Source organism: Castanea sativa, chromosome 5 (genome assembly GCF_040712315.1).
Source record: "Castanea sativa cultivar Marrone di Chiusa Pesio chromosome 5, ASM4071231v1".
In the NCBI taxonomy this organism is placed as follows: Eukaryota; Viridiplantae; Streptophyta; class Magnoliopsida; order Fagales; family Fagaceae; genus Castanea; species Castanea sativa.
Genome location: NC_134017.1, coordinates 55,952,942 through 55,974,634, shown reverse-complemented (window position 1 = coordinate 55,974,634; position 21,693 = coordinate 55,952,942). Strand labels below are relative to the sequence as shown.

The window sequence follows — 21,693 nt, the reverse complement described above, 5'->3', positions numbered from 1 at the left end:
GAGATTCACTATAAAGGTCAATGCAGAGTTCCGGAAAGACTGTTGGTTAAAAGGGCGAATCCCTGAACCTTTTAGATGCACCGGTGTTAGAAAAATATCTTAGGCAAAGGCTGCCACCTCCACATTAAAGACCCTGCACCTACCTCCCTGGCCGCATTAATGGGGAAGTGACCCCTGAACAGTAGAACCGAAACTTCTGGTTACTATTTAAAGCACTAAGAGAAGAAATATCTGGGGGGAGAAGATTTGAGCAACACGTGGATAAAGCACCAAGGGAAGAAGTATTTAAAGAGGGTGAAGGCCAAAGAAAAGGAGGGAGGTTGGGGACCAAGAAAACAAATGAAGAATTGTAACCTTTAAGAAAGAAAGAGAAATAATACAGAAGTGGTCCTCGGCTTACGTCTGAGGAGGTCCCTTTGCAATTATCATCTACTATTTACAAGTATCTTCACACCTTAGCCTGTTATCAAGTTTCCAGCACCTCTAAATTAGATCTCAAACCCACACTCTACAAATTTCATTGTTTAAGGCTCATTGGACCTGAGTCCATAATTATCTTTGGGTCTAGGTGCAATTGTGCACTTACAGTACCTAAATATTGTACCTAAGTTTTATACTTTATAATTTAGTTTTTTTTTTTTTTTTTTTCTTATTATAGAGTAAGACAATAATTAGTTTATTTATTTATTTTTAGGAAGTGGATGACAAAAAGAGTTCATCAGTTGAATTAATTGGGATCTACCTAGATCCACACATTTTTTATAGGCCCTAAGATACACTTGTTCATTCACTTTGAAACAAAAGTACCGGTCGTAAACCCATACATAAAATCATCATTCATTTGATAATTGATATATTTACAAATTTTTTGAAAACGATATATTTACAAATTATAGCAAAGTGTGCAATGGATTTGGATCCCCGTGCAATTAGCCACTTTTCTCTCATAAATATTTTTATCAACTTAATTTTTTAACTTTAACATTTATTATTTAATGCTTGATATCAATAATCATTAATTATAATTGCAGCATGTGCAATATCTGGTGTGGAATAATGTATGTCCATAAAAAAAATAATATATATATATATATATATATATATATATATATATATATATATATATAAAAATTGCTCTCACTTGCTATCCCTTGTTATTTCTCACAACACAAGTCACAATCACAGCCTCGCAGGGACCCCTAGCACACCTAGACAATATCTAATGGAGAACAATAAGATCAATAACGTAAAACAAATTTTCACGAACTGAACTTTTTTTTTTTTAGAATCAACTTTATTAAAAGAAAAAAAGAGTAGCAATGATCGGCCAAAAGTACAGAAATAAAGTGGGAGGTACCTCCTTCATCCATACTAACATGTCTTGCAAGTTTAGCAATATCATGAGTTGCAGAATTTCCTCCTCGGTTGATGTGGTTCACTTTAAAATTATGGAAATTTTCTGCATAGTTACGTGCTTTCTCGATGATATTCCCAAATGATGCCATGGACGGTTCCTCAGCTTGAAGAGCCCGAGTAATAATAGCTGAATCTCCCTCCAAAACAATGGAATTGGATTGAAGTTTTTAGCCAAGATAATTGCCCTTCACGCCGCTGCTGCCTCCACATCTGCCACAGACTGGGGGAGGGGAACCTTTTCAACAAGGGAAGCTAACACACGACCTTCACTGTCACAAACGACCGCTCAGAGACCTGCTTCATTGGTATCTCTAAAAACGGCCCCATCATAATTAATCTTCACCGCGTTAGCGTTTGGGGGGGGGGGGGGGGTGGTGAGTGGTGACCATAGGACAGTTGGACGAGGAACAGAACTTGTAGGCATTTGTTGCATTGGCTGCACCTGATAGAAATCCTGCAGCCTCTGTTGAGCTTGAGAAAAAATCTGACCGAGAGGAAGGACAAGAGAGCCTACTCTAAGCTGATTCCTTCTATGCCGAAGAGTCCATACCACCATTGAGAACAAGTCCAGATCAAGACCAGCTTCAGCAACGTAAAGAATCAATTGTTGGAAACCAGAAAAGCTCTTCACACGTCTGAAATTCCGAGCCCGATCTGACTCCCATACCTCTGTTAAACACTGACACGACCATAGGGCATGCATGACAGTCTCTGGATGAAGGTGACAGTGATCACAAGTTTCCTCAGTTAGGACTTTCCGCTTGACCAGATTGGTTTTTACTGGGATAGCATTCTTTGCGATTCGCCACAAAAAATTTCGAACTTTTGCTGGGACCGATAGACTCCATATTAGCTTCCAAAACTTTTGTGATTGTTTAGGGGAGACACTTCCAACATTCTGCACAGCCCGATCCTTGGAGAGGAAATAATAACCAGACTTTACCGAGTATACGCCAGACTGAGAGTGAGGCCAAACTAATTTGTCTTGGTCCGAGCATTACCTAACGGAATACTCCTGATCAAATTCACTTCCTCAGGCCGAAACAAAGCATGCAACAGGTCCATATCCCAATTTCTAGTATTGGAATGTATCAATGAGCTCACCTTTATTTCTGGGAAATCAATTCCCATTGGATTGGTTAGCCGTGGATTAGAAACAGAAGGCAGCCAAGCCTCTCCCCAAATACTTATATCCTTTCCATTACCCACCCTCCACCGTGCACCTTTTCTCGAAACCTCCCTCCCATGCAAAATACTTCTCCAGGCATAAGACCCCTTCATTGAATCAGATGCCTCCATGATAGAACAATTCGGAAAGAACTTTTCTTTGAAAACCCGATGAAAGAGAGAGTTTTCATTATGTAAAAGCCGCCAGGCCTACTTAGCTAAGAGGGCATTATTGAACATAGATAAGTCTTTAAACCCCATCCCTCCTTCTACCTTAGGTTTACACATGGTCTCCCATTTAACCCAATGAATCTTGCGTTGGTCACCCCTTTGGCCCCACCAAAACCTTCGGATAAGGCTTTCTAAATCATTGCAAAGACCCACCGGCAATTTGAAGCAACTCATAGTGTAAGTAAAGATGGCTTGAACCACGATTTTGATAAGAATTTCTCGGCCAGCCTGTGATAAAAGCTTCTCCTCCCAACCTTGAAGTTTTCTTCACACTCTTTCTTCAATGAATTCAAAACTTGCTTTCTTCCTTCTACCTATGAAAGAGGGTAGCCCCGGATATTTTTCATAGCTTCTAGTTTCAAGAACCCCCAGGGCATCCTTTATGTATTGCTTCCTTTTCGGAGTGGTAGATCTGCTGAAAAAGATGGTGGTTTTACTTTTATTTATATGTTGTCCCAGGCATTGACTATATGTGTCCAAGATCTCCAGTACTTTCTCACAATCCTGAGGATTAGCCCTACAAAATAACAAGTTATCATCTGCAAAGAGAAGATGGGTTAGTTTAAGACCATTTTTGCACAACGAATAACCATGAAGTTCTCCTTGACTTGTTGCTTGAGAGATAAGGTCATGTAAACCTTCCATACATAACAGGAATAAGAAAGGAGAAAGGGGATCTCCTTGTCTAAGTCCTTGGGTCAACTTGATCAAACCCCGGGGCTCACCATTGACCAAAATAGAATAGGACATCGTTTTCACCCCTAACATCATCAATTGGATCCACCTTTCAATAAATCCCATCCGCCTCATTACTGCCTCTAAGAAAGGTCACTTCACCCAATCATAGGCTTTACTCATATCTAATTTAACAGCCATATAGCCTTCCTTATCTGTGTTTTTGCATGCTATGAAGACTTTCAAAAGCAACTAATATATTGTCCAAAATAAGACGACTCTTTGTAAAAGCACTCTAGCGCTCAATAATAAGTGCAGGTAAGACCTTTATTAATATATTAGCCAAAACCTTCAAAAAGATTTTATACAAGACATTACACAGGCTTATAGGCTGAAAGTTAGAAACTAGCTCCGAATTTTTCTCTTTTGGAATTAAGGAGATAAAAGTATGATTAAGGTGTGAAGGGAAAGAAGCTGAATTTAAAAACTAAAGAATTGAATTTGTTACCTCATCCCCAACAAGATTCCAAAAATTTTGGAAGAAAATTGGAGGCATTCCATCCAGACCCGGCACCTTAAGAGGGGCCCCATTTGTTTTATTGCGTCCCTAACTTCCCATGCCATGAAATCTGTTGAAAGTTTTTCATTCATCTGAGCATTAACCAGCATGTGGATGGACTGCAAGGTTGCTTCAACTTATGAGGGATTAGCCATGGTGTACAGCTTTTCATAATAATTTAGGAGAATTTCAGCTACTTCCTCCTTCGTAGAGCTACATTGCCCATCCAGTTTTCTAAGCCTGGTGATAAAGTTCTTACGATATCTTTTAGTTGCTCTACTGTGATAAAACCGTGTGTTACAGTCTCCTTGAGTCACCCAAAGAGTTTTAGACCTTTGCAACCACATTCAGTTCTCCTTATCTATTAAGGCTTCAATCTCTAATTTTAACTCTTTTACCCGACTATTTATCCCTGACTACATGGACTCCCTTTCTGCTTCAGCCAACATCTTTCTTTTCGTTTCCAATTCTTTCCTCACGCTACCAAATTTCTCTTGACTCCACTTTGTTAATTCCACGCCACACCTTTCAATCTTCTTCAAAATCTGAGAATCTGAGTGAACAAAGTCACTTAAGCACCACACGACTTCTACAGTGTCTGTGCAGCCCTTGCCCGAAAGCCATAATCAGTAAAAGGCGGTGGTCATATGAATTTGTGTGAAGGTGGTAAACTCGTGCCCCTCCAAATTTTGAGAGCCATTCATAATTTGCTAAACCATGATCAAGTCTCTCCCACACCGAGTGTCCTGCTGCATAGTGCTTACTCCAAGCGAATTGAGGACCTACAAAAGGAAGATCAAGGAAACCACACTCATCAATAACATCCCGGAAGAGTTGCATTTGAGATTGTGAGCGAGAATTTCCACCGTGCTTTTCATTACTCCTAATAATCTCGTTGAAATCTCTCGTGCAAAGCCAAGGTAGACTAAAATGAAAGTTTAATTGCCGAAGTTTAGACCGTGATTCATGTCTCAAATGTGTCATTAGCTCCCTATAAAAACCTGTGAATCTCCAAGAACCCACCTTGCCTTTATTGATGATAGAGTCAATGTGATTATTAGAAAAAGTTTCCATAGTAACATCCATAGAACAAAATCAATCTGCTTAACTGATTTAGAGGTAATATTTGAGGACAGGCAGTTGATGGAATTTTTACCTTTCAAATCAAGTATTTCCAAATCTGAATCCTTACCCATTGAGTTGTCTTCACCGTGGACAATGGTGGAGGGCGGCGGCGATGGAGGGGTTGTCTCAGTAGTTCTCACTTCTCGGTTTTCCTGTTGAGTCTCCTTTGCTTGAAAGACGTCCGTGCCTGGCACCGAATAGAAAGTCTTCCTACCTTTATTAAAGGGACCGACTTGCAACCAAGCTCCAAACTCTTGCAACCAAGCATCCACATCAGTCCCTCTAAAATCCTCTAAAATAGAAATAACTACCAATTTTACACATTTTGAGCAAAAAAACTCTCACATCAATAGGTGTAAAAATATGCAAAATTATGTAAATCCATCCCCGAGCTACAGTAACCGTGTATATTAACATGGTTACTGTAGCTCGTTTATCCTTTTTTTATTAATTTATGTTCGCTCATTTTTCTCTCTCTCCTATCCGTGCTCAACAAACCCAGTTAACTGCTCATCTTCGTTTTCCTCAAATGCACACAAACACACCCACACACAAACACACAGACATATCATCACAGAGATACACTTGCTAAAAAAAAAAAAACAAAGATATACACACAGATAGTGGATCGGAGCTCGTGGCTAGTGGATCGGAACTCGAACCTTGAATCGGAGCTGGTGGATCGGAGCTCGGATCGAAGTTGGTGGATCGGAGCGGATCCGAGCTCGGAGCTAGTGAATCGTGGATCGGAGCTCGGATCCGAGCGGATCAGAGAGTTCATCGAGAGAGAGAGAGTGAGAGTTGATTTGAGCAGATCAGAGAGTTAATCGAGAGAGAGAGAGAGAGAGAGAGAGAGAGAGAGAGAGAGAGAGATGATCTAAAATGGTGATGATCTGAAATGGGTAGAGAGAGAGAGATGATCTGAGATGATCTGAAACGAGTAGAGAGAGAGAGAAAAAAAATCAGAAATGAGAAAGGAGAGAGAGAGAGTGAGAGAGAAAAGAATCAGAAATGAGAAAGAAGAGAGAGAGAAAAAAATCAGAAATGAGAAAGGAGAGAGAGAGCGCGCGTTTTGTAAAAGTTGTTAGGAGAAATAATAAAAAATTGTGAGAGTATTGATTATTTAATTAAAAGATGGGTAGAATAGATGAACTGATGTGGGTGTTTTGTAAAAGTGAATGTATAAAATATAAAAAGTAGGTTTTTAGTATAAAAATAGATGTGTAAAATAAAGGGACTGATGTGGATGCTCTAACCTGGAGAAACAGCACCAGCACCAACGCCTCCTCTCCTCTGACCAACAGAGCTGCTCCTCACCGTTGGAGCTGCCACGGCGTCGTTCTGAGCAGGCACCCACGCACCCAAATACTGCGGTTTGTTCCGATTTCCCCTTTATTGTTTCATTAGTTATTTCCCCAAAATTTAGGTTTCGAAATTTTGATGGGTTCGGGGTAATTTTTTGGATATCAATCTGTTCATATTGGTATAGGTTTGTTGATTTTTTATGGTCTTTGCTTTTTATTTTTGGGCATTTTCATGGGTTTTGATTAGATTCTTAAGTGATTGGCCACCCACCTCTCTTTTTTATCTATGATTTATAGTTGCCTTTTTTCTGAAGAAACAATTTGAAAAGAAGGGGAAATTGTAACAAGATGGCTTACAACCCCTCCATAAGAATCAATAATGAAGTTTTGTTAATAATTTGAATTTTAGCTTGTAATTATTTAGAGGGAGCCTATGTATACTACTTGTATATACTTATCCAAAAAAAAAGCAATGTGTGCTGCTTTTATACAGATTTTCTTATTTACTAATACAGTTTTTATCACTTGTCAAATAATAAGTTTACTAATATAGTTTGCTGCTGACTTGAGTTTGTATATGATCTCATGCTTGGAGGTGACTGTACTGATCTAATCAATAAATATTTATCATTTAAAATATTTTTGAGTACAATAATCAATATAACATTGTCTTTAAAAAAAACAATATGTTTATGCCATTAAAATATATTCACTCTTTATTACTGGCAAGTACGATTACTGATGATGCCGAAAATCGTCAGTAAGCCATACGGTCCTCACGAGCCTTTGACTAGAACCTGCACAACACAAAAGCTGAAGACCTTAAGAGGTGTACCGGTGTGGTACCTGCCAAATACCCTCCGACGGTCAAGTTAGAGAAATCTCTTGTTCGCAACTCTAGAATACCAGAGCTAGGGTGAATCATGCATACCTTACTTTGTGAGGGTTTTGGGGTATTTATAGTAGCGTAGGGCCGAAATTCATGCCTTGGTCAAGAAGTTCTTTCCTTCTAGGAGAGTAACTCGTGGATTTTGCGTATCTCTTAGAGTTCTTTTCCTTATAGGAGTCTTCTTAATTAGGGTTAGGCGTGTAGCGCAAGAACTCTCCTTATATACGTATGGGTGGAGATCAAGTAAAGTTATGGATGGAGGTTTAATTAACCTCTTCAGCTTATTCCCGTCAGCCTACAGCATCGTCCCTTTTCAGGGTCGTCAGCTCATAATTAAAGTCGTCAGCTTTGTTATGAAGCTATAAACTTCGAGATGCAGTCCCTTGCGACAAGCAAGCCTAACGACATCATTGGGCTCGACGCCAGACTCATCGGAGATTCATGTATCCCCTTCAGCTTACTAGCTTCAGCTTGCTGTCGTCAGCTTACTACCTTCAGCTTGCTACCTTTAACTTACTGTCGTCACCTTAATCTCTTCAGCTTACTGTCGTCACCTTACTATCTTCAGCTTACTACCTTCAGCTTACTGTCGTCAGCTTACTGTCTTCGGCTTACTGCCTTCAGCTTACTGTCTTCAGCGTACTGTCTTCGGCTTGCGCCGACTTCTGTCTTGACTTGTCTTCGGCTTGCGTCGTCGGCTTGCGTCTTCGGCTTGCCGCCGCTTCTTGTCTTCGGCTTCTTGTCTTCGGCTTGCGTCTTCGGCTTGCGCCGCCGGCTTGCGTCTTCGGACTGCGTCGTCGGCTTGCGTCGTCGGCTTACTCTCTTCGGCTAGCGTCGTCGGCTTGTCTTGACTGCGCGGCTTCGACTGCGTCTTCGGCTTCGTGGTCTTCAGACTTCTTGTCTTACTGCGCGCGCCCGACTTCGTCTTCAGCTTGCGTCGTCGGCTTGCGTCGTCGGCTTACTCTCTTCGGCTAGCGTGTCGGCTTCTTGTCTTCGGCTTGCGCCTTCTTGTCTTCGACTTACTACCTTCGACACTGCACCTTCGGCCTGCCGTCGGACTTCTTGTCTTCGGCTTGCCTTCATGTCTTGACTTCTTGTCTTCGGCTTCGCCTTCCGGCTTCTTGTCTTCAGCTTACTGTGCCCAAGATGCAGCTGTCAGGCATGAGGTGAAGCTGTAGACTTTGCAAGAAGGTGGTTTCATATGAGTGAAGCTGACGACCTTATTATATCCATCGCTCTTTGTTTCGTCATGGGCTAATTACAAAATTATCCTTATCAGCTGCCCCCTACTCCATGGCCTCGTCAGCTTTAGCTGACGGGTTATGGAGTTAACATCGTCGAAAGGTCATTCATGCGTAGTGCCTCGAGCCGCCTTCTTTAAATGCTAAAACATGTGGCATGGACTGATTGGTTCCGTGTTTGGACGAGCGTGTCGCTTCGTCTTCTGTGCCCTCTTTGCCCATATACATCTCACTTCCTCTCTCATTTCCAACTTTTCATCATTTGCTGATTTTGAGAGAGAGAGACCATCACCTTTTGAATTTATTACGTTCGTCACTCTTAGTTATATGTGTTGCTTTATATTTGATGTATATGTCTTTCCCCTGTACTTTTATGCCATGGTACTTAGTGAAATAAGGCGAAGCCATCTACTTAGGTTATCCTTAGGCTCGTCTTTTCGACTGTTTTCAACTTGTTATTTTAGGTACTAGTCATGGATCCGTCAGCTTACGGATAACGACGTCAGCTTTCTTTTAGTTGAGTACTTGTCCACTTTATGGTTTTATTCATTTTTGTAGGCTTTGTAATGAACTCGTCCACTTAGTGGACGTTATACTGAACCCGTCAACTTTTGTGGAGCAAACTCATCCATTTTTGGATTTAATGATAAGGCTGTCCATTTTATGGACTTGGTGACAAATTCGTCCACTTTGTGGACCTTAGCAGTAGACTCGTCCACTTTATGGACTTAACAATAAGGTCGTCCACTTTGTGGACTTTGTGATAAACATGTCCACTTTGTGGACTTAGTAATAAGTCCGTCCACTTTGTGGATGTAGCTGTCGACTCGTCCACTTTGTGGACTTAGTAATAAATCCGTCCACTTCATGGACTTAGTAATAAATCCGTCCACTTTGTGGACGTAGTTGTAGACTCGTCCACTTTGTGGACTTAGTAATAAGACCATCCACTTTGTGGACGTAGCTGTAGACTCGTCCACTTTGTGGATTTAGTAATAAGTCCGTCCACTTTGTGGACATAGCTGTATACTTGTCCACTCTGTGGACTTAGTAATAAATCCGGCCACTTTGTGGACGTAGCTGTCGACTCGTCCACTCTGTGGACTTAGTAATAAATCCAATGGACGTAGTTGTAGACTTTGTCCACTCTGTGGACTTAGTAATAAGTCTGTCCACTTTGTGGACGTAGCTGTAGACTCGTCCACTCCGTGGACTTAGTGATAAATCCGTCCACTTTGTGGACGTAGCTGTCGACTCGTCCACTCTGTGGACTTAGTAATAAATCCGTCCACTTCATGGACTTAGTAATAAATCCGTCCACTTTGTGGACGTAGTTGTAGACTCGTCCACTTTGTGGACTTAATAATAAGTCCATCCGCTTTGTGGACGTAGCTGTAGACTCGTCCACTTTGTGGATTTAGTAATAAGTCCGTCCACTTTGTGGACAGCTGTATACTTGTCCACTCTGTGGACTTAGTAATAAGTCTGTCCACTTTGTGGACGTAGCTGTAGACTCGTCCACTCCGTGGACTTAGTGATAAATCCGTCCACTTTGTGGACGTAGCTGTCGACTCGTCCACTCTGTGGACTTAGTAATAAATCCGTCCACTTCATGGACTTAGTAATAAATCCGTCCACTTCATGGACTTAGTAATAAATCCGTCCACTTTGTGGACGTAGTTGTAGACTCGTCCACTTTGTGGACTTAGTAATAAGTCCATCCGCTTTGTGGACGTAGCTGTAGACTCGTCCACTTTGTGGATTTAGTAATAAGTCCGTCCACTTTGTGGACAGCTGTATACTTGTCCACTCTGTGGACTTAGTAATAAATCCGTCCACTTTGTGGACGTAGCTGTCGACTCGTCCACTCTGTGGACTTAGTAATAAATCCAATGGACGTAGTCGTAGACTTTGTCCACTCTGTGGACTTAGTAATAAGTCTGTCCACTTTGTGGACGTAGCTGTAGACTTGTCCACTCAGTGGACTTAGTGATAAATCCGTCCACTTTGTGGACGTAGCTGTCGACTCGTCCACTCTGTGGACTTAGTAATAAATCCGTCCACTTCATGGACTTAGTAATAAATCCGTCCACTTTGTGGACGTAGTTGTAGACTCGTCCACTTTGTGGACTTAGTAATTCTTAGGCATCCCTTGGGATAAGCTTGTCCACTTGTGGACGTAGTTTCGCAGAAACATACACATATCACCCTTTCTTTGTTAATTATTTATATATTTTTGACTAACTCTAGCTTTTGCATTTTCCAGGTAATAGTAATGATGAAGACCTTGGAGCTGCGTTGTGCCGACAATGAAGACCAGGCTGTCAAGTATAAGAAGTGTGCTAAGGAACTGCAGGAGTCGATTGCTCCTCTTCGAGAGAAGATTGCTGCTCATGAGGCTAAGGTCAAGAAGTTGGAAGGCATTAATGCAAATCAGCTTGACCATCTTCTTCAAGTTGAAGGGTTTAACGTGCAACTTTCTGAGGAGGTGGAAGAATTGAAGGTAAAGTTGATACAATCTAAGGCTGACGCGATTGCTGAGCACGTCTTCCAACGAATATCTTCAAGAGATGGGAATGCATTATGTCCAAGGATTGGAAAATTTCAAAACTTAAGCTACAGCTACTTCCCCTGATCTTTATTTTTCTAAGTTTGAGATTACTATTGAAGAGGATTCTATGGCGACTGTGGCCAGTGACGGGGCAGAGCAAGGAATGGATAATGCCGCTATGGAGAAGCAAGATGAAGAGACGGACTCCAAGACTTGAGTTCTCTTCTTTCTTATGCAACTTTCTGGACGATATAACCTTTTGTTGAATATATGAACTTTTAACCCGTCTCTTCTCCTTCTGGATTGACTTTGATAATTGCTGAAGTGACTACTCTTCTAAATGTTTAGTATTATTTGATCGTCCAAGGTTGACATGTTAATGCCTCGTCACCTTTTAGTCCTCCCCTTCAAGTCGTGGAGTATGCGGTGACTGAGTATTGGTACTTCGTCACCTTTTCAGTCTTCCACTTTAGATTGTGGAGTATGTGGTGATTAAGTTTAGTCTTCCACTTCGAGTCGTGGACTTGTTGAAGTGACCAAGTGTTGGTGCCTCGTCACCTTGTCAGTCATCCACTTGGGGTCATGGACTAATTGAGGTGACTAAATTTTGGTGCCTCATCAACTTTTTGGTCGTCCACTTTGGGTCGTGGACTTGTCGAGGTAATTGAGTTTTGGTACCTCGTCACCTTTTCAGTCATCCACTTGGGTTCATGGACTAATTGAGGTGACTAAATTTTGGTGCCTCATCACCTTTTTGGTCGTCCACTTTGGGTCGTGGACTTGTCAAGGTAATTGAGTTTTGGTACCTCGTCACCTTGTCAGTCAACCACTTGGGGTCGTGGACTAATTGAGGTGACTAAATTTTGGTGCCTCATCACCTTTTTGGTCGTCCACTTTGGGTCGTGGACTTGTTAAGGTGACTGAGTTTTGGTGTCGTATCACCTTTTTGGCCGTCTACCCTGTAGGCGATTTAGTATGGTGACCTTCCACCCGTAGGCGATTGTGGTCATGCGTCCACTCGCAGGTAACTCAGTATAGTGACTGTCTACCCGTAGGACCCGTAGGTAACTTAGTGTAGTGACTGTCCACCTGTAGGCGACTTTGGCCATGCATCTACCCGTAGGTAACTTAGTATAGTGACTGTCCACCCGTAGGCGACTTGGGCCATGCGTCTACCCATAGGTGACTTAGTGTTGTGACCGTCCACCCATAGGCGACTTTAGTCATGCGTCTACCCATAAGTGACTTAGTGTAGCGACCGTCCACCTGTAGGCGACTTTGGCCGTGCGTCTTCCCGAAGTTAACTTAGTATAATGACCGTCCACCCATAGGCGACTTTGGTCATACGTCCACCTTGAGAGGTGATATTCAATTTAAGAAGTGAGGGCCACCTTGAGAAGCGGGGTTCACCTTGAAAGGTGATGTTCACCTTGGGAGGTGATATTTTGAGCCGATGCATTGTATAAATAATCCTCGTCTGTTGCCCACCATGAACATTGAAGACCAAAGATTGATGGTAGGACCAACTAAGGAATTGGAAGATGACCCTTTGGACGACAACCACCCTACAAGAGACACTTGACGGGCAGCTGTCTATCCACGTTGGGCATAGCCACGTAGCACTCTCATGTATCAACTTGAACTCCTCTGGCTTATCCTATACTGTACTCCATAGGGACCTTAACTAGGAGGTAGTATGTTGAGGTTGTAGCTCTTAATGTGTGGAGGGTTGGTCTTTCGTCTTGCTGGGTTGCTCTAGTTCTTGCGGATGTTGTATCCCAGGTCCATTTCTAACAAATTACTGCAACTTCCCTTGACCTACAAGGATCTCTATTTGTTGTTTTAGATCATAACACTCCTTCATGTCATGTCCATGATCATGGTGGTAATGTCATCATTTGTGCTTTGATCGCTTGCCTTCTCTTTGTACAATTGTTCGTCGTCCTACAGTAACGTAGTCGTCAATCCTACTCTTCTATTTGCTCTTCCCTTCTGTAATATTTCGAAGGGATGGATAGTGATTATGACCACTTCTACATTGATCATGCAATAAGACTTGATGTTCTTAAAGCTGTTTAATTTGCACTTCCAACGCTTGGTTTTGTAACATAAGGGCTTTATTTTGTTGAGTAAGTTGCAACCACAGCCGAGAGTGTCTGCAGTTGCCATTCTACAGCAGTGGGGGGGATTTCTAGTTTCTTGCTTGACTGATGCCATCGATCGAGTTTGGACCGTACGACCTTTTGTCTTAGGGATAAAGCAATGGCTGATTACTCATAGTTTCCCACAGACGGAGCCAACTGATGATGCCAAAAATCGTCAGTAAGCCATACGGTCCTCACGAGCCTTTGACTAGAACCTGCACAACACAAAAGCTGAAGACCTTAAGAGGTGTACCGGTGTGGTACCTGCCAAATACCCTCCGACGGTCAAGTTAGAGAAATCTCTTGTTCGCAACTCTAGAATACCAGAGCTAGGGTGAATCATGCATACCTTACTTTGTGAGGGTTTTGGGGTATTTATAGTAGCGTAGGGCCGAAATTCATGCCTTGGTCAAGAAGTTCTTTCCTTCTAGGAGAGTAACTCGTGGATTTTGCGTATCTCTTAGAGTTCTTTTCCTTATAGGAGTCTTCTTAATTAGGGTTAGGCGTGTAGTGCAAGAACTCTCCTTATATACGTATGGGTGGAGATCAAGTAAAGTTATGGATGGAGGTTTAATTAACCTCTTCAGCTTATTCCCGTCAGCCTACAACATCGTCCCTTTTCAGGGTCGTCAGCTCATAATTAAAGTCGTCAGCTTTGTTATGAAGCTATAGACTTCGAGATGCAGTCCCTTGCGACAAGCAAGCCTAACGACATCATTGGGCTCGACGCCAGACTCATCGGAGATTCATGTATCCCCTTCAGCTTACTAGCTTCAGCTTGCTGTCGTCAGCTTACTACCTTCAGCTTGCTACCTTTAACTTACTGTCGTCACCTTAATCTCTTCAGCTTACTGTCGTCACCTTAATCTCTTCAGCTTACTACCTTCAGCTTACTGTCGTCAGCTTGCGCTTATCTTCGCCTTGTTTTCTTGTTGTCTTGACTTCTTCGGCTTCGTCTTTGATTGTCGTCGATTTGTCTTCGGCTTGCTGCGTGTTCTTGTCTTCGGCTTCTTGTCTTCGGCTTGCGCTTCGGCTTCTTGTCTTCGGCTTGCGTCGTCGGCTTATCGTCGGCTTTCTCTTTATTAGCGTCGTCGATTGCGTCTTCGATTGCTTGACTTCTTGTCTTCGGCTTACTACCTTCGACTTACTACCTTCGGCTTTGCCGTCGGCTTTCTTGTCTTCGGCTTCTTCAAATTTTTGTCTTCGGCTTACTGTTTGTTGACTGCTTGACTTCGGTTTTGTGCCCAAGATGCAGCTGTCAGGCATGAGGTGAAGCTGTAGACTTTGCAAGAAGGTGGTTTCATATGAGTGAAGCTGACGACCTTATTATATCCATCGCTCTTTGTTTCGTCATGGGCTAATTACAAAATTATCCTTATCAATTACAAACATTAAAAAAATAAAAGTCCAAAAAGTTCAGTAACTATGTATATTGGGTTCTTATAATAGTTTTTTTTTTTTTTTTTTTGAGAAGGGTTCTTATAATAGTTAAAACCGAAAATTCATACCCTCACCTCTTTCTCATAAACAAACCACACCTGTTTTGCATCTCTCTCTCTCTCTCTCTCTCTCTCATTTGAATCTCTTGTTCTCTCTTTCTCACACGTCTAAATCTTCAAGAATGCAACCAAGCCCAATAAATTCTCAAAAAGCTTTCGATAAGGGTGACTGGTAAAACCCAAGCCCGATACAATAACCTCTTAAAAAACACACATCCTTTCCTCTTAACTCATTCTTTTCGCAGGTGGTGAAAAAAAAAAAAAAAACCTTGGGAAGGAAAGATCCTACAACTTTCGCTCAACCAATAAATTTTAAGGTACGTAAGATTCATATTTCTAACAAATTAAGAATTGAAAAGGCAAAATGGTTTGATTATGATTTTATGAGTTGATTGTGAAGAGTTTGGATTAGTTAAAAAGTTTAGTGGGTTCAGAATAAAAATACCAAATTTCGGTTTAGATTGCTTGGATTGGTGTTGAGAAAAAAAAAAAAAAAAAACTAGAGCTTTGTTTTTTTTTGAGCTATGTTGCTGTAATGTGTCTGGGAAATTAGGATTTTAGCCTTCCATGAGATTGTTGAAACCATAAGTACATAGTTTTAGACATATATTTTAGCCGTATCAGCTTTTTAGTTGGGATATGGGTAACTTTCCAATGTTTTTCATTATGATATAAAAACAAGGTTTTTATACTCCTATTAAAGCTGGCCAACAATTCTCAAAATGGGTCTCTAAGATATCGAAAAATTGGTGTGTTCATGATGAAAGATTGGGAATTCAAAAACAGTATATATGGACTAATTTGTGGAGTATAAAATGATGTTTAGTGAGAAGTTTGGTAATTTTAGAATTATATTTGTATGAAGTTCCCAAGAATCGGGTTTTAGGCTTAGAAAGGGCTTAGAAAGGTCTTGTGTTTGATTAGAATCATATTTCTAACAAATTAAGCATTGAAAAGGCAAAATGGTTTGATTATGATTATTATGAGTTGATTGTGAAGAGTTTGGATTAGTTAAAAAGTTTAGTGGGTTCAAAATAAAAATACCAAATTTCGGTTTTAGATTGCTTGGATTGGTATTGAGGAAAAAAAAAAAAAAAAAAAACTAGAGCTTTGTTTTTGTTTTTGAGTTATCTTGCTGTAATGTGTCTGGGAAATTAGGATTTTAGCCTTCCATGAGATTGTTGAAACCATAAGTACATAGTTTTAGACATATATTTTAGCCGTATCAGCTTTTTAGTTGGGATATGGGTAACTTTCCAATGTTTTTCATTATGATATAAAAACAAGGTTTTATACTCCTATTAAAGCTGGCCAACAATTCTCAAAATGGGTCTCTAAGATATCGAAAAATTGGTGTGTTCATAATGAAAGCTTGGGAATTCAAAAACAGTATATAGGGACTTATTTGTGGAGTATGAAATGATGTTTAGTGAGAAGTTTGGTAATTTTAGAATTATATTTGTATGAAGTTCCCAAGAATCTGGTTTTAGGCTTAGAAAGGTCTTGTGTTTAGTGCAATATTGGTAAAACAATTTTGTAAAATCAAAATAAGCCATAGAAACCATATTTGAACTCCAGAGACACATTCTAAGACTTTATTTAGGTGGTCTTTAGGACTTGGGTTAGAGGGTTGTGATGGGAGCTTATTTTGGAAGCTTAAAGATCGTTTGTGTGTCATTTTGGGAAATCATGTAGTTAAGACATAGAGGCTTTTGATGGACTAAAAGTGGAGTTTGGGTACTGCTTTGGATCCATTTTGTGGTTGTCTTAATGGGTTTGAAGGGTTAAGCATTTATATCATATACTTATGAATAGACGTGTTTCTATTTTTCTATGGATTTAATTCCCTTCAGTAGAGCTAGTTTTAGTCTTGTGTCTTTTTGATAGGGTTGTGCTATTGTTCATTAGGTTCAAGTTGACATCGCTCGGCGCACTTGAGTTGAACTTGGTTGGCCTTGTATGGTAACTGGTAAGTAGAATTTTCTTAATTGGGATTTCCTAAAGGCAGCAATAGTTATCTTCAAACTTATTTTTTTTTGTAAGGAAATAAGAGAGCTACTTGTAAGTATCTTGTTATGACATTGTGGAAGATTTTAATAATTATACATTTTACAAAGAATGCTTGTGGGATGAGCTAAATTTTAACATGTATATGAATGTCTTTGATGAGGCTTATTGTTGTTGTTGTTGTATATGAATGTCTTCAATGAGGCATTTTAAGTATGTTTTTAGAATCTTATTGTTCAAATTGCATTTGATTTGTTATGAGGAATTTATTGCTCATTTTACTCATGATGTCTTGAGAAATGATCAGAGTTGGTAATTATGAATACTCTGTTCATGATGTTTTGTCTGTGCAATATTTTTGGTTCAATCTAATTGAGAAAAAAATAAAGAAAAGTCAATGTGTTCTAGCTCAAATGTTACCTCATTTCCACATAAGAGTGTATCCCATTGGTTGGTGTGTAAACTTGCCCCCCCCAAAAAAAAAACTCAAATTTGCATTAGCTGTGTGTATTGAGGTGAAGTTTATGTTCTTTTGAATTTTTTAATTGAGAATATTATCTCATTGTGGTGCTCTATTTTCATCAGGTGGCCATGTAGAAAATTAGCCTCTTGGCCAATTGATAGTTGTTTCCTGTTAGACTGTAGGGTTATTGGCTCCAAGTTCGTATTGTTAACCATGTGGATGTTGGTTGTCAGATAGGTCAGCAATCACCACAAGCACCTGTACTATCATAAATAAGAAATTATATTACCATTAGTTGAAAATCTTGTTTAGTCAATGAAAAAGCAATTGTGATGGGTTATCTTATTTATTGATATGTACAGTTAAAACAATGAGTATTTTTTTTCCTTCTCGCAATTGTTGGCTCTACATTATATAGTTTGTAATTGTGCCTTTTCTAATGAGAACAGATGTGTGATTTTTTTGTTCTTTCTTCATCACTGATAATTTTCTGGATTCCTTGAGCTTTCATTAGTAGCTGATTTTCTTTTCTTGTTCATGTTCTTTTTTTTTTTTTGTTCCCTATTGTAAACAGCCTGTGTACTTGTCAATGTTGCTGAATTCAACCTTATTAATTTTGTTTGGGCTTTTCTATCTTTTATCTAAAAAAAAAAAAAAAATTGTTTGAGCTGTTATGGCTCAGCCCATATATACTAGCTACTTTTTTTTTGGGGGGGTGGGGGTGGGGGGGGGGGGGGGTAATTGGTGCCTCTTGCTTTCAACCGTGCGTGTCAAATATGCTTTGAGGCATTGCTGGTTCATATTTTTCTTGTTTGAATGATAACTTTGTAAGGGTACATTTTCCTTATCTTGAATGTTGATGCTATGCTTGTAGTCTAGCCAGTACTTCTGCTGTTATGCCTTATTAATTTCATCACCTTATCCATGAGGACTTTACTGTGATTTTGGATGTCTCTTAAAAAGCACACAATTAAAATTTTCTATTTTTGTCGGAAGAGGCACACTAATAATCTCATTTAAATTAAAGGAAGATATATATCTAATGATGATAACATTTTACTCGTTTTGTATTGGATGAATTCAACCCCACCAATTTATTAGAAAACAAGTACATAGTAAATTTTTTCCAGTGCAGAGAAATGGCAAAAGGTCTCATATGGGCAACAGCAGGGGATTTGGCGAGGAATAGAGGACGAGTTCTCTCTCTTTATCGCCAGATATTGCGAAGCATCAACTCCCCAAAGCTTCCACTCACTTTTGCAGCAAGATTGGCTAAGAAAGCAGAGGTTCGTGCTATCTTCCTGTTGGCTTCTGAAGAGACATCCCTGCATAACATTGAAGATCTTATTGACACTGCTGAGTACTCTCTTTCCCTTCTAAGAAAAGGCGAAATCCCCAAATACATACAATGAGTAAGTCATCTCTCTCTCTCTTTCTCTCTCTCTTTGTTCAGTGGTTGAATGTCACTTAACCTATACAAGATATACATGGAACAAACTCATTTTGATGAACTACTTTGATGTGACTTCTTATGTACTGAAATAAAAAAATTTAGTCCTTTGTTTGTGATGCATGAATGTATGTTTCTCGTGCACCCATCTATGACCATAAGTTAGCCAATTAATTCCCAAAAGCCTTCTTTTAGTTCCAAATTTATTTATTAATCGATAAATAACATACTCTATTGAGAAGGAAAAACACTGTATACAGGGAGTATACTAGAGACCATCATAGTCATATATGTAAATTACAATGATCAATAAAATCTAAAAAAGAAGTGAAGGAAAAGGAACCCAAAGATGGCAACCAGTGAAATAAGGAATTCAGAAAAAATAACTTCAGATCAGGGATGGTCCTTTCACGATCCTCAAAACTTCTAGCATTATGTTCCTACTATAAACACCACATTAAGCAATGAGGAACTGCTTCCCAAATTCTTTTATACTGGTGACACCCAAACCAACCTTGCCAAGAAGATAACATTTCCAAAACTCTTAGCAGCATAACCCACTGAACAGCGAACACCACATAAATTGAAAACCATATTCCACAATTTTGAAGTTATAGCCCTATAAGTTATAGGGCAAGGAAGCAAAAGGTGATCCACAGACTCCTCAGGACTTTTGCACATTTAGCACCAATCTATCACAATAATATGTCTTTGGGAAAACAGTAGTTCCAATTTATTTAAGTGGACTCATCATATATCTTTGGATAAACAATAGTTTTGTACTTATCTTTCCATCTTGTAAACATTGCTTATATAATATGGTTTATATTGTTTTTGTGTTTGGGATAATCACTCACTGCGGAGAAATCAGAAAGTCTCTTACTATATGCTATTGACTATCCGTTTGAGGCAATGAATACAAATAATGAACTAATGCATTGTTCAATACGATGAATGCCAACATATGTTCTCTGATGCACAATGAAAGCTTGTGAGGAAGAATTTCAACCTGGTCTTTTATATAAAAATAAGTGACATGATCAGAAGAATTATCATCTCCATTCAGCTTTTCATATTTTAATGTGGAAGAGAATTAAAAGTAATGTGAGATGTGATTTGAAATAAAATATATAACTCTAGGTCAACTAAACAACTTGTGATGTGAGATTGCAACACGGAGTTTATCTTATCATTTTTTTTATTGTTATTTTTTTTTATAATTGAAGGTTATCTTTTCTAGTAAAAAGAAATAAGTATCAAGAAACGGAGTAGTGACTTCATTCATTCAAAATTGAACATGTGAATATTTGGAGGCAAAATTTGCATATCTTAAAAATATCTTTTGGTCAATATATTTTCTTTTGTATGAAGAAATTTGTTTTAGATCGATTTAATTCTTATAAAACATTGATTGAAAATTGTTATATGTAACCTCTTTTAGGCGTTAAGGAATTAGGATGCTAGTCACATTTAAATTCATTTCTAAATATTCTGCATGCTGTCTTTGTTTGGCTATATTTTTATGTAATTTGGAATACCTAATCAATCTGGAAGGGTTACCTTTTAATTCTTTTATTCTTTAGTTTTCCTTAGTTTAAATATGGTTTGGGGTGATTGAAGTCTCCTCTCTCCTCCCTCTAGTTCTTTTTAATTTTCTTACAGATGATTCGGTATTCATTGCGACCTGTTGCTGAGTGCTTGCTCTCTGGGGACCTGGGTCTACTGGGTTGTTGGTTTCAATCACATCTTGAGGGTTCGAAGTATTTAGACTTGCTTCCTATGATGTGAAGACAATATTGGGGAGCTGATTTGTATTCAATGTCAAAGAATGAGTGATTTTTCTTTATAAGATGCGCTCCAAAACAATTTGTGCCTAAAAATAAAAAACAGGAAAAAAATTGAGATATTGTTATTAAAAAACCTGATATGGAAAGGTTTCTGAAAGTTGCACTTGAATTCTTGAAGCAATCTTTTTTACCAAATTTTCAAAGGTAAAAAAATAATACAACTTTTTATAAAGGATTTTACAGTTAATGAAACATATATTTTTACAATTTGGATTATATTTTACGTGGAAACAAACACTTGAAAATGAGAAAATATTAAATAAATGGAGCATAAATTGACTTGGATAAAGTAGATATGCAAGCAAAAGATTTCACCATTCAAATGTATTAGAAAACACATAAGATGTTATAGAGAGAATTTTTTGAGGTAGATATGGATAAACTAGATATGCAAGCGAAAGACTTCACCATTCGAATGTATTAGAAAACACATAAGATGTTATAGAGAGAATTTTTTGAGGTAGATATGTCCCTTTCGAAATTAATCAAGAGTCGTATTTTCACAATAATGTCTTGGTACTATTTATTGGAAATGATCAAGATAAAATTGCCATATTATAAAATAAAATAAATTGAAGTGATGAAAAAAATACTAATGTTATAAGAATTGAATCGTGTGGCCATGAAATTTACTACGTTCTTAGTGTTGTAGATGATTTTATTAGTCATATTTCTGCAATTTGGCATCCTTAGTTTGGTCAAGTGGCTTTGTGGAAGCTTTTACTTGCCATGAGCTCTTGGATTCGTATCACTTATTTCAGGTGTTTATCATTTCACTTTTGAAGATGTGGAAAAATTAGAGATTCGATTAAATGCGTTTTTTTAGTAGATCATTGTTTAAATTGTCTCATGCTTTGGGTTATTGCGACATGTATCTCTCTATAGGTTCATTCATTCTGTCTCACTTCATTTATTGCAATAATTTAGGTTATTCTATGTATTAATTCTGCATTACTATTTCTTACTGCTAAAACAGTATATCCTAACTGGAAGGATTGAGCACAGTTCGGGTTGGTTTGGGTTCAGACCCAACCCTCACCCATATCCGATATAATTGACCCAAAATCCGTCTCACCCACACATTTAGATATAGGTTGGGTTAGATCAGATCTCGGGCGGGTATAT

The 21,693-nt window shown here is 39.0% G+C and overlaps 1 protein-coding gene across 8 annotated transcripts; it reads left to right on the top strand.

Moving 5' to 3' along the window:
- The first annotated feature begins 6,431 nt into the window (after positions 1-6,431).
- Positions 6,432-20,677, top strand: LOC142633357 (uncharacterized). 8 transcript variants are annotated; one of them, XM_075807575.1, is made up of 5 exons: positions 6,490-6,546; positions 15,047-15,118; positions 16,710-16,770; positions 18,407-18,683; positions 20,363-20,677. In XM_075807575.1, the coding sequence occupies exon 4, from the start codon at positions 18,411-18,413 to the stop codon at positions 18,681-18,683; it is 273 nt and encodes a 90-aa protein (XP_075663690.1). In that variant the 5' UTR covers positions 6,490-6,546; positions 15,047-15,118; positions 16,710-16,770; positions 18,407-18,410; the 3' UTR covers positions 20,363-20,677. The 8 variants fall into 8 exon arrangements, with proteins under 8 accessions (XP_075663691.1, XP_075663696.1, XP_075663690.1 ...); XM_075807574.1 differs by having other exon boundaries at positions 18,402-18,683; XM_075807580.1 differs by having other exon boundaries at positions 18,402-18,683; positions 20,384-20,509.
- The last annotated feature ends 1,016 nt before the right edge of the window (positions 20,678-21,693 follow it).